Raw genomic sequence first — 13,522 nt, 5'->3', positions numbered from 1 at the left:
GTGTCCCGGCTGGCCAGCGCTGCTGCTCCCGGCCACCGCTCTCAGTCCAGCCCCGCCGTGCCGCTGTTCCCTCCGGCGCCATGAGCGGGCTGGGGCCGCAGCGGGAGCTGGAGGAGGCCGCCGCCCTGGAGCGCCGGCGGCGGCGGGAGCTGCTGCGGCGGGGCCGCATCTTCAACCCACGGATCCGCACCATAGGGGTGAGGGCGGCAGGACGGGAGAGCGGGCGCCGTGTCGCCCTGGTGTTCCCAGGGGTTCTGAAGAGAACGGCGTAAGGCGGGGAGGGAGTGCAGGGAGGGAAGGGGAGGCTGAGCCCGGCCTGGAGCGGCACTCAGTGACCCCTCCTCACTGGAAGGGTGAGGAGTGTGTGTGTGAGGGGGAGCAAGCAGGAAGGGAGGGCCCAGATGCAACTTTCAGAGTCGCTTTTAAAGTTACTGGTGAAAGAAATCATAGAATATTTAGGGTTGGAAGGGACTTCTGAAGATCATCCGCTCCATCCCCCCTGGCATGGCAGGGTTACCCAGAGCGGGTGACACAGGAACGTGTCCAGGTGGGTTTGGAATATCTCCAGGGGGAAAGATCCGTGACCTCCCTCAGCAGCTGTTCAGTGCTCTGCCACCCTCGATGGAAAGAGGTTCTTCCTCCTGTTGAGACAAAACTTCTTGTGTTTTCCTTTATGGCCATGGCTTCTCCTTTGTATCTGTGCCCCACTGCTCTGGATTCAAGGGCAAGGTGCCAGTGCCCCCTAACAGCACAGAGGCATCAAGCCCTGTGTTGTATCTCTTCGTAGAGAGAGATGTACTTCGTACATCGTAGTAGTACTTCGATGGAAGCCGAGAGCTTCCAGAGTCAGTTCATGTAATGTGGATGAAGCAAGTAATTGGGGTTTTTTACCTCTCTGCTCTGTGATACTGCCCTTTTGTGCTTGGTCCTCACTGGAATTGATGCTGTGGGAGGTTTAGTGCTGTAAGTGTCCTGCAATTAGTCCACATTTTGCATCAGATTAATAGGACAGATCTGTCCTTGTTTATATATGTAATTAATTGTTGTGTCTGATTTTTCTTGACATGGATGTGTAAATGTGAACATACTTCAGGCTAGTAGATTTTCTCCAGAGTGTACTCTGCAGTTTGCATCTTGAATGTCAGGAAATAATGTGCTCTATACCTATTTGACTTTGGATGCAACAGTATTTTGAATCTCCCCGTGATATGTCCAAAGGCCCACATTAAGATGTTTGTGAGCATGCATGGAGGGAAGAGTGATGTGAGGTGACTTGGTAAAATTGCAACAGATGTCAATTGGATCCTCTTCTCTTAGGTACAGAAATATGTCTCAAGTCAGTAGAAAAACATCTTCCCCTTATCTCTGACAGGGCTTGAATTTATTCTTTTCACTCTTATGCAAGAGTCATTGTATCTGCAGATCAATTAGCAGTTCCCACTTACTGAACATGACAGGTGTGTCCACCTGGTACCGCATCCCAACACACACCAACAATATACTTAAGTACCCAATAATATTCTTCAGTGGAAGGAGCTAATAAGATTTTTTAGCAGTTGTGATGTGGGTTAAGGTACTTGAAATTTCTTCATCAGAAAAACATACTTTCTCTATAAAGTGGCTTTTCTAGAGCCTTAAAAATGAAGGACTGCAAACCACAAATCCTCATTTAATGAAATAGCTGCCAGCTAACATATCCTGGTGCATTTTATTGAGCTGTACTGGAGTACACCATCCAAAGGTTTTACCCAAATACTTTTGTGGAATTTATTTGTTTTGTAGAACTGACTCAGGCAGGTTTTGATAGATCTGTTTACATTAGACAAACAACTAATATGAAGGAGAGTTCGTCTGGAGAATTTGATTAGCAGCTTATTTTGATTTAACATCATTCAGTGTACCTGAACAATGATGCTGACAGAAGGGACTGTTCTTATGGTTTGAAGTTAGGCCAGGTCTGAACCATAAAGAGCCAGGAAATCAATACAGAGCTATATCAGTATTTCTGTGTGGTTTTAAGATTATTTGCTTCAGTTCTCTGACCAGTTTACCTGAGTGGCAGTCACTGAGAAATTTAGAAATCAAGACAATATTTGACTTAGAAACAAGAAATCCTAAAGCAGGGTTTGAATATTTTAAAAACAGAGGTAATATACGAGAGAGCAGAATGGGAACCCAGATTTTATATTTTTTTTTTCCTTAATCATTACTAGTTTTATAATTACTTTGACTTCTGTGTCTGTTTTTTCATCTGAGTAATGTAAGCATAAGATAATGCTCTCCTCACTTACAGATTGAAGAATCTATCCTCACTAAATCACTGATTTTTCTAAAGTGTTCAGATGAGTAATCCAAATGAAAAATTACTTTCAATTGACATGTAAACTTTATACATAAATAGAACTAGTTTAGAAATTAGCCGCCTCAAACTGTTCATAGATTTCTTATTTAAATGCTTAAAAGTGAAACCTGTAGCTTTATGTGACTGGGAATGTCGGTTTTAGGGATGTTTTTGTGTGCCAAAGTGAAAGTGTTTTGAAGAGGTCAGAGCCAACAGTGTAACACAAGTCGATACACTGACCTACCTCTATTATTGCCATGCTAAGAACTTGAATTGAATTTCTCTTAGCAGTATTTCCTGTATTTGTATTGTCAGCTTGGCTTTCCCAATGAGACCTCTGAAAGAGCTGATATTTAGTGTCCACAACACCATTGTTTTTGGAGGATAGAATTCTTGATGGTTTCAGCCTTGCTTACAAACGTACCTCTTTGCTGATGGCTGTTGTCAGTTGTCCTTTACAACACTAACCATGTGTATTTTCAGCCGTGATCTGTTTCTGTTGTCATCTGAACAGGTTTTAGACAAAGACTAGTAAAATTGTTTGCCAGATTCTTGAAGATTTGTCATTGTGTTTTTGACAAAATTTTAAGGACATTAAGTGACTTGTCAGTAAAAAAAAAAAAAAATAAAATTAGTAAAATCCATGTTTCTGCCTATTAATTTGCCACAATCTGCTAACAAATGTGGGGCCACACTCTTTTGCCCAAAATGGAGGTGTCTGCTCCCATTTGATGATGTGGCCTCTATTATCCTTTGCTCAGGTCCCACTTGCCATGGATGTGGATGTTCTGTTCCATATCTGTTAGCTCATCACAGATCCTGTATCCTGTAGTGCGTTTTGGCAACCATGTCAATCTCTCTGATAAGTCAGGAAACATTTCCATTCTTTTTTTATAAGTGAACCCTTTGTATTTTTTTCAAATATGAACTATTACAACTTCCTGTCTTTTTTACTGTTAAAATACTTACCTGCTTTATAAATGAAAGCAGAACAATAAAATAAAATTGCCAGCTGTAATGGGGAAAACATTCTATGTAATGCAGCTGAAATTATTTATAGCTCTATGGATCATGTAAATGTGGTGTTTTCATTGGATCAGGTGCAAGAACATGCCCATCGTTATTAAAACAATGCAAACAAACAAGAATATTTCTGTTTCTGGATTTTGTTTTACCTACATTAGAAATGTGTATATATTCTGGTGCTAGTGGTTTTATTTCTATCTTGTACAACTGTGAGTCAATGTACAATGTTATTTCTATCTTGTACAACTGTGAGCTTGACAATGTTTTAATTGGTCAAACACAGTATCTCCTAAAGAGCTGCTTTTTTTTTTTTTTTCATTTTAATAGATTGATAAAGATGCATTGGATGCACAGGTCAAGGAGAAGAAAATTCAAGAAGCAGCTGAAAAAGCAGAGCATGAAAGATTTGGTATATTCCTGGACACTGTGATATTTCTGTGAATAGCTAAATGTTTTAATCCGTTTCTTGATTTCTTTTATCCCTTGATATATTCTCTAAATTCAGTCTTCCAATTTATGTCCTATTTATGTTCATACATCTACATTGGCACAGTATGTATTCTCCATGTTATCTTAAGATTTCTATTGACATGATTAAACTGGGATACATAGCATAATAGGCCAGAATTTTCAGTTTTTTCTTTTAAAAGGCATTGATGAATAGCATCATTTGAAAACCTGAATATGCAACAGGATTAAAAAAAATAATTATTTACCAGTGTCCTTTTCAGTATGATAGTGGCTAATCTGTTTTAGTTGCTTTTTGTAGAGTGAGCTCATCTTTTGTCTAGCCATTCTTCTATAGAATATATAGATTCTGTGGATCCTCTCTAGGTTGTTATTGCTGGAAGCATGAGTCATGTACAGTAAGGTGATAAGAGGAGCCATTGCTGAGTCAGAACTTGCAGCCACACAAATATTTCATGCTGTGCCCTGACCTCAAACTCGTTGTGGTCTTCCATGCTTGGGATGCTTTCCTGGGCTATCAGATGAAAGGGTCCTGCAGCCTAAGCTCTCTGTGTGCCTCAAGAGGAGCTAAAATGCAGCTGCCACTTCCATGCTGTGCTTCCACTACAGCTGCTTATGATTTTCCTGGCTGGAAAATACACCTGTCAGGGCCTGACTCTCTTGGGAAACTACCAGCAGCAATGTGGAGTCTGGCAAAAGAGGAAATCATATTTTCTAGCAAATTATTTTAAATAACTAAAATGGCTGGTTGGGTGGGAGTTTTGTTGTTTGTTTTTCTTAAAAATGCTGGAATTTATTTAGTTCCAATTAAATGGGCAGGAGCTCTTAAGCTGTTCAAAATTTAATACCAGCCAATGATTTTAGTGCTATGGTTAGAAAAATCATTGGAACTATGGAAGAGCTACCTGTATTCCTTTCAGTTGCAGCCCAGTTTTGGTTTGCTTCCTGGCAAGCAACAATGAATTTCAGCTGTAGCTATAAACTAAGAGTAAATGGGGACAACTGGTTTACTGTACATTTCTTATGTAGCAAGTTTTCACCAAACAAAACCTCATAGTTCTGGTATTTATTATTGTATTTGTTTCACATGCACATATTTCATTGTAACATTAATAAAATAATTTATAGCTAAAAAGCTGAAAATATTTAATAAGTAAATATTACTAACTTTAGAGTGTTTGCTGGGCTGGTACTTATGGATCAAATACTCTCCTAAGCATAACAGTTTGAAAACTTATATTCTGTGTATTCATCTTGAAAATTTTATTTTCACCTTTTGTCTGCAGTCCAATGACTCATGCACCTCTAAGAGTTGTGATTTCATTGTGTTCATTTTTGTCTAGCTCATCACATGAAGAAAAATGACAAGCTCATGTGTCTGCTAGAAGAACGCCAGAAAAATGAAATCAAAGACATCAATAGGGCTCTAACTGAATTTCATAAGAATTTTCAGAAGCCAGAAACAAGACGTGAATTTGACCTGAATGATCCCCAAGCCCTAAAGAAAGACAGACCTGCTCGAGTTTCAGATGATGATCCTCGGTGTACTATCTCTGGCATGCAGAAGTTTATGGGTGAAGACTTAAACCATGATCAGAGGATGAAGTTTCAAAAGGAGCAAATAAGAGAGTGGTCTCTTCAGCAACAGAAGGACTTAAAAAATGCATTAGCTGACCAAAAATTGGCAGGTAACAAAAAGGATAATGTAGTTTTAATCTTCTTTTTCTGAAGTTGTGGTGTATCTGATGAAAATATGGTATTGTATATTAAACTTAGAAATACTAGACCAGTTAGAAATACTAGACCAGTTTTTACTTTATAAGCTTTACTTTGTAATGTATTCACTGTTTCTCTTAGGAAATCTCTATTTTATAACATGTGATTTAAATGTCACCCAGGTTTCATTTCTGGTTTGTGCCTCCAGTTGGTGTGCTTACTTCATCAGGCCTAAACTATCCAATCCCTACTGTCCTAGAGCAGAAAAAATAACACTGATTTTTCTTTCCCAGCTTGTCATGAAACATTATTTCCTGCAGTACTTAACATACTTCTTTCATTTTAACACTAAGTGTTCAGACAAGATAGGTAACATATTATACTGATTCATGAGTCATCTGAAATCTCAAGATGGACAGCTTTGATGGTAGGATTTGGAAATAGTTACTTAGCCTACTGTATCTGTAGCTCCCCCTGTCTCTTCCCCTGGTTAACTCATATGCACATCATGTCCATGAATATTGACTATGTTTTTATTTGAATCTAATTTAGATGATCTTTATGACAAGTTTAGGATTGAACTCGACAGAAAGATTATGGAAGAACAAAGAAAAGAAGAGGAAAGCAGGCGTGCTGTTTGTACAGCTACTAAAAATTTCAATAAAATCCAGGTAAATTAATACTTAGTTGGTTTGTTATTTTTTAGAAAATGTGGTGACAGAGAAGGAAAATAAGATGCACAAAATCAGAATAAGTACTCATGTTTTCAATGGGGGTTTCTTATCACCTGACTTCCAAGGCTGTTTCAGCTTGGAACAAGGTAAATTTTATGCACTTTGCCAAGTGAGCAATCGATCCAAGGATTTAGATGTCTTTTCCCTAGTTATCCTCTGCCAAAATTGTCCCTCCTGGTTCTCAGCTTGCTGACTGGTGAGCAGGAACAGCTCCTCAGTCATTCAGAGGCTTTGAGCTGGTAAATTGGGGTACTGCAAAAGCCTCCCATGCTTCTTTCTGGGTTTATATCAGACCTCCCATACTCTTATTGTGTCTGTCTGCTTTTCTTTGCACTTGTGTGGAAACATTGCTAACAGCTGCTTTTTGTCCTTGTTGTTTACATTAATTCCCCACAGCCACAGGTTTTGGCTCTTCAGCTGCTTCATGTTTTTTTTTTGTACAATGTCTCTTGGTTGTTAACTGACCTTCCTTTGGAACCTGTCTTAGTACCATTACCTCTCATGCTCTAGTTCTTCATCTTACTGCAAAGGGTTTTCTTCTTTTCAGCTTCTACACACAACTCAAAGGGCTACATGGATGCTATTAGCTTGGTTAAACTATATTTGTCATGACTTACCTTTAAATGTATTTTTCACTGCAAAATAAACGACATTAGAATTGCCTACATTAAATATGGTATCTTTTGGTTCAGCTGTATAAGCATGCAAGTCTTTAATGTTGCTTGAGTCTTTTGGGGGGCATTTGTCATATAATTTTGTTTATAGACAGCCCGAGTTAATTGAAAATCAAAATCTGAAAGTACAGGAGCAAGCTGTCCCCTGTGCTCTGTGTGCCCTAGCAAGCAGAAGGTTTCTCTCTCTGTCCACTGGAGGCTGGAACTAGGCATTGTTACAGATAGCTTAGTTTATGTATTACAGAAGAATGAGACAGTATTAGAAATGAAAGATGCATAGCATTATCATTCTCCTTCAAATTAGTTTACTTAGTCTTAATTCTTCTTTGAAAGGTAATTATGTTCAGTAAGATCATTGTATTTTATTTCTGGAGTATTGTAAAGGGAAATTTCCTTTGAGTAGGAGACTGTGCCTTGTCGTGAACATTAGGAGCAGTGATTTCCATAGAAAATGCACACTGTGATTGCCAGTATTTCAGATACATTCATGTAATATGATTCAGGTTTGCATTTTGTATCAGCAAAGAGAATCAAGGCTGCATCCTCAGACTTTAATTGGACATCTCCTGTCTTCTGTTTTGAGGGCTTACCCATGCTTTTCACCTAGATTCAGTGTGTAATATATAAATCAAGGCTAGTGATTTGAGATAGTAAATTTTACTGTAAATTTCTTCCATATTGCGTTTGTCTGCCAAATATGTATTGGTTATTAACTTAGGATAAATGTGGAATTATTTTTTATTTAATTCTGTGTTTTCTTATAAAACAAAGTTATTTTTCCCCAGTTTACTTGCTACATGTGATATGACAGCATTAAAGAACTATTTGATATTAGGGTTTTGATCTTGGCTAATAAGACAACAATCACTTTTTGTAGGTGATGCTTTTGACAACTCTATGCAGGTTGGAAATCATCTCATGATGTGTTAACATTTTTTCATCCCTTAGTTCATATTTTTCTTGGAAAAAACATCACTTCTCTCTTTCCATTGAATTTAGGTTGCTGAACTAGATCACAAAAATGAATTGGAAAAGGCTCAAAAAATAAAAGATGATATGTATGAAATAACCTGCCTCCTTCGAGGAGATTTCCTTTCTGAAAACCCAGACCAAGCAATCGGTCCCAGGGGTAAACGTAATGTGCTGGTGGATCGATGGAAGGGAATGAACCAGGAGCAGCTGATGGCAATTCGTGAATTCCAAAAGGAGCAAGTTCTGGAGAAACAGGTATTTAAACTCACATGAATTTTCATGCATTGTTTGTTTTCTTGGTTGTAATAATACTATAGACAATGTTTGTAAAACAAAAATACCATTGTTTGCCCTGGACATGCCAATATGAGACTGTGTTTTCCATTGATCTGAATTTTACCCAAATTTTAGTCAGTCTAACTGAACACAGTACCTCTGAAGCACCTGGGAGATGTCATGGAGAAGGCTCTCGTGCTGGAGTTGGACTGGGAGGAAGGTTGCTGAGGAGCCCAGAGCCAAGGGGGTCTTAGGGCATGGTCCATGATGGTCCAGCTGAGCAGCAAAGTCCTGCCCAGCCTGAGACCAGGCTTCATGGTGCAGTTCAGGACCTGAGAGTGCACAAGCTGCCTGCAAGGAGTGGGCTGCTCCATAGGGGAAGAAGATCCAGGAGCTGAAGGTGAAAGCAGGGCAGGCCAAAGCAGTATTCTCATGCTCAAGGGTGCCCAAGCAAGGCAAATAGAGCAGGTCCAGTGACCTTGCTCGTGCTTATTTCAGAGGCCTAAAAGTTCATGAATGGATGGAGTACGAATGTGACAGGGTTTTATTTCTACCATCCCACGTGACTATGAGCCATGCTATAAAATAGAATTTCAATGGTAGTAGTTGCTGCTCTAGAGGAGTATAGAAGCACGCAGTCAAAATGAAGACATCTAGTTTCCTATGAAGTCAAGAGTGTCCAGGCCTAGATATTGTGGAGTAGGAAGTGACTTGCCTCCCTTGTGCAGAGGCTGCATTTATGACAGCTAAGGAATAGTGTTTGATTTTATCTTTTAGTCCTTACAATACCGTAGACTTTACCATATCTTACCTAGTACTGTTATTAAAGCTGAAGGTAGAATTGTTATTTTCCTGCCTCTCCTATTACTCTGAAATGAGCCCATTCAAGTCATTAGGCTGGCTGAAAATGAGTACAACCAAGAAAAGTAAGTTTTTTGCAGGCCTGATTTTTTGATTCTGTTCAGTGGAGTGTCAGACAAGTAGTGAGGAAGAGGAAAAAAATTTCTACTCATGTGGTGTTCGTGGCTCCCCTATTTTACTGAGTTCGTGATGTTGTAAGCCATACTGATGTCTATGCACCTCTTGTTTCAAAAAGTTTCATCTCTTGCTGACAGTAATTAAAAAAAAATCTGTTGCTGCTGTGGGTTTTTACAGAGAGAAAAGAATAGCCCTTTCATTGGCCATATCTTGCTTCTGCCTGGTTTAGAAATCCTTGCTCCCTTCTCCCCATTCAAATGCTACCCTTAGTGTTCAACACAGGCAAGCAAGTTAGTTTGGATGAACTTATCCATGAGACTTTATATACACAGTTCCATCTTGGACAGAGAAAACGAAGCCTTTTTCTCATTGCTGCAGAGAGCGAGAGAGCAGGAGCGCCGAAGAGACGCAGAATGGGACAGGCAGCGTCTGCAGGCTGCGAGGACCCAGCTGCTCTGGGAGCGGCACCAGCAGCGGCAGGATCAGGTGCAGCGCCGAGATTTGGATGCTGTGAATGCAGGGCTCTCTCAGGAGCAAAAAGCAAAGTAAGTACCAAACCAGCATTGTTCAAATAAAAAAAGCTCTTCACCATTATTAACTCAATAGCTTGGCTTTCAAAGAGCTCTTTTGACTTGTTGTTTGTAACTTTTTTTTTTTGTTACAACTTCATGCTTTTAAAAAAATCAACGATTCACCTGAAGTGTGTTTTCCACTATTCTTTAATCAATCTTCAGAGAGTAGGTTTTGAATGTTACTGACTGACATGAATGAGTTAGGATCTGGAATTCTTAAAAGCATTCCACTGACAACAGACTGTTTATATAGATGGCAAAATAGTGAATAAATATAATTAGCTATGCAGAAAATCATATTATCAGGTGAAAAACCATTACATGTTTCTTTAATTTATCTTAGTTTTCTGAAACAAAAAAGGATGAATTGCCAGCAGAGCTGCCAATTTCTGATAGCTCAGGGTTAAGCAAGCAACACAAACAGCATTTCCATTATGTGTGACAGAACTAGATGATTCTTTAACTAACCACTGGATGCGTCAGGAGGGCAGTTCTTGTGTCTGCTCTTTTGGGAAACAAGAAAGATAATACATGCAGGACAAGAAAAACAAACATAATGATTTAGTGTTCTATTTTTCCAGTTTTTTTGGTTTTGGGGTTTTTTTGTTTTGGATAGATAGAATAGTCAGAGTTGGAAGGGACCTAGAATGATCATCAAGTCCAGCTCTTAGATGAATGGCCCATATGGGGAATGAACCCTTGACCTTTGCATTATTAGCACCATGCTCTGACCAACTGAGCCAGTCTCAGGTTCATATATACCTTTTGCAAGTGAATTTCCAGTACATGATGCTTTCTTATTATGAAACAAAAGTTTGGAATTGTGTTAATTCAGGCTTTTTTACTCTTGAGATTTCTGGAGGGATATTTCAGGAAGAAAGAAAAACCCCAAGTTTGCTATATTGAGATGTGGCATATATTTTGCAGAACAAGTTCTAGTTACATTAAATTCAATTTCTAAAAATTGATGAGCATTTATGGGTGTTAATGCATAATACCTTTTTTAGATTTCTTGGGCTACTTCTGAATAATAACAAAAAAATCACTAACGGCTTTTAAAAAAAATTATTTATTTCTAGGAACATTTATCTTAAAGAGGAAGAGTATTCAAATATTCCAACAGAGGAGTTTTATGCACAGTTTAATACAACCACCCGGTGATGATCTGGATAAATCAACCAGAATTATACAGAAGTATGTAGACACATTAAAATTTTCAGTTGAGCAATCCCATGTTTTATTGTTTTTATCTGTTCCCTGCCCTGTTCAAACACTGCATTCAAACTAAAGGACAGACAGATCTGTTCTAAGAAAAGGAAAACATTGTATTAATTTTTAAACATGATTGTTGTTCTGAAAGGACTAGTAGATTCAGTAGTAGGTTGTTTGACTCTTGTGTCTCAGGCTTAGCTGTAATACTTACATTATTCATGCCTATAGGAATCAACTTCTGGAAAGACATCTGAATTTCAACTACAGTGCTGCTTTATGCAACTTGGCCAGAGGGGAATGCTGCCTCCCATAGACCACAAGAGATGCACTTCTCTGGGAGGGAAGGAAAATGACCTAGACAGAAAATTTTGTATTGGTTTGTTTGTGGTTTGGTTTTGGGTTTTTTGTTTTGGATTTTCTTAAAGCAAAAAAACCCAGCCAGACAGAAAGGCAAGAAAAAAGGAAGAAGTGGTCAAGTTGGTCAGAAACATTGTGAACAGAGGGAATAAGGAGAAAAGAGTTCAGTAGTCATGGAGGTGATTAGTGCACTGAGGCATGGCACTGAAACAGAATGTGTGTTAGAGTTAGTGTGGAAAAGCAGGGGGGAAAGTATCCTACAATACACCCTGATGCTTTGGAAATAGTGGAGGAGGTTTCAGGTAATCTGCTGCTGAAGGAGAGTGGGGACAATTCACAGGTGTGACAGAAGAGGGGTGAAAAAGCAGGTGTGCACCAAACAAAGTCAAGGAGAAAAATCTCAGCTCGTGCAGGGCAGTTCATGGAACCTGTGTACTTCCTGTCTTCATGGTGACAGTATTGACTTAGCAACTAAAGAGCCAGTCCTTGGCATCTGAAAATGGGCAAGCACAACACAGGGGAAGAAACTATGGAGAAGCAATGTAGGAAAGTAACTGCATAAGGGAAATGGATGGTGGAGCTAACAAGGAAATTAAATCCAGAAGAGAAAGAGCTGAAATGGAAAGGGCTGCAAAAAGGGTTAGAAGACTAACCTAGGAGTCAGAAGATCTGAAAGAGGAGAAAAATGAGTCAGATGAGAGATTCAGCTAAAAATCATAGACCTCTAATATTGTGAACCTTAAATAAAAATAGAGCCCATTTATGAGGATAGATCTCGAACTGTAATGTGCCAGCATATGGGACATAAATCTGAGGTAAAAACATCCTGATGATGTTGGCTTGGAGTCCACTGATTATTCTTTGTCTCAGCATTAATGGTAATGTTTGGTACTGAACTTTGTGGGGAAACAGGTTGAAGATGCCTCCACCAAGCAAAGGAGGAAAGATGCTTGAAAAAAACTGAGGGCTGAGGTAAACTTGAATGAGTTATTCTTTTCTCTGAAGATAATGAAGAATGCATGGTTCTTGAGATATTAGTAGGAGGATTTTAAAGGTGCTTGAAGGAAGCATTTCTTGAAAGGGGACTGTTTAAACAGGTCTGTTTGCTCAGCTGAAGTAGTGCCCTGTGGGATCACACTGATAAAATCTTGCTGCCTGATTCAAAACACTGACTAAAGAGGAGTAGCATTTTTTGATATGATTGTAGAAATTGGATTGGGATCTTTTTTTGTTCATTGACACATTAACTAGGTAATTATATATGGAAATGAGATGTAATTTTTTTCTGTCTTCCATTGATAGTGATGTAATGCAAAGTGCATAGTTAAGTCTTGGAAATTATTGTAATTGGTGTGAGAATTGAGTTTGAAATTTTGGGTATGGTTCCCCTTCTTCCATTCCTTTCCCTGAAAGGGACTAAGAAATTTATCAGAATAAATATCCAGCGAAGCCATCATCTTCTCCAGGATGGAGGAATACTCCTTTCCAGCAAACTGTCTCAAGGACTTCCAGAGCTATTATAGGTGGTTGTTATTGCAATCAATAATGGTGATAAAAACCCTTTGAGTTTTGAATCCAGATAAATAAATGTACCAGCCAAGATGCATTTCTGCAGACTCACCTTCTGTCTGTTTGTTTTTTGAACCTAACATCTTTGAGCTTCACTTGCTTCTTGTTAATCTTTTTATGAAAATGTTTTTAAAAGGTGAATAGCTGTTCCTCATATGTTTAAAGTTGTTTTAGACTGCTGTGACATCACCATTTCATTTTCACTTTTTGTAGGTTGAAGAATCCTAAGTTTTTCCTCAGTAGAAGTTATCACACAGGTTTCTCCATCCTTTTTATTGGTTTCTGTACTGTAAAAAATTTGACTATATAACCTTTATGAGATGAGGGGGTCAGAAGATTGTGTAATAATGATATTTTCTGCTTAATTCCTATTTTCCATAATGCAAATACGTGTGTATTTCTATAGAATTCTAACATTGGGGGTTTTGGCCATTGTTTACCACTGAGAGGCATTTTCATAGAACTCTACAGTATCTCAAAATTTCTCAAGTGTATTTTTTTCTTCAGTTGTATCAACTAGTTCAGGTCCCCCAAAATTTATACTTAAAATTGGGGAGAAGGAGGGGTTGGTTCTTGATGTGTCACTTTTGGGTTTTCCTGTATCAAGCTTCACCTAACATCATTTTA

At 38.7% G+C, this 13,522-nt stretch overlaps 1 protein-coding gene across 1 annotated transcript; it reads left to right on the top strand.

Moving 5' to 3' along the window:
* The first annotated feature begins 80 nt into the window (after positions 1 to 80).
* On the top strand, positions 81 to 12,947 carry RIBC2 (RIB43A domain with coiled-coils 2). Its single transcript, XM_036400221.1, has 7 exons — positions 81 to 197; positions 3,695 to 3,776; positions 5,179 to 5,523; positions 6,104 to 6,222; positions 7,959 to 8,186; positions 9,564 to 9,730; positions 10,837 to 12,947. Exons 1-7 carry the CDS (start codon positions 81 to 83, stop codon positions 10,916 to 10,918), a joined length of 1,140 nt encoding a protein of 379 aa, XP_036256114.1. The 3' UTR covers positions 10,919 to 12,947.
* Positions 12,948 to 13,522: the final 575 nt, after the last annotated feature.

Source organism: Molothrus ater, chromosome 5 (genome assembly GCF_012460135.2).
Source record: "Molothrus ater isolate BHLD 08-10-18 breed brown headed cowbird chromosome 5, BPBGC_Mater_1.1, whole genome shotgun sequence".
In the NCBI taxonomy this organism is placed as follows: Eukaryota; Metazoa; Chordata; class Aves; order Passeriformes; family Icteridae; genus Molothrus; species Molothrus ater.
The sequence above is the reverse complement of the archived record's forward strand: the minus strand, read 5'-3'. Positions and strand labels throughout refer to the sequence as shown.

Bases quoted from the DNA above. Each gene is read 5' to 3' on its own strand.
- RIBC2 (XM_036400221.1), top strand. From the start codon at position 81: ATGAGCGGGCTGGGGCCGCAGCGGGAGCTGGAGGAGGCCGCCGCCCTG. The intron at 3,777-5,178 runs GTATATTCCTGG...ATTTTTGTCTAG, and splicing joins AGCAGAGCATGAAAGATTTG to CTCATCACATGAAGAAAAAT. The intron at 9,731-10,836 runs GTAAGTACCAAA...ATTTATTTCTAG, and splicing joins TCTCAGGAGCAAAAAGCAAA to GAACATTTATCTTAAAGAGG.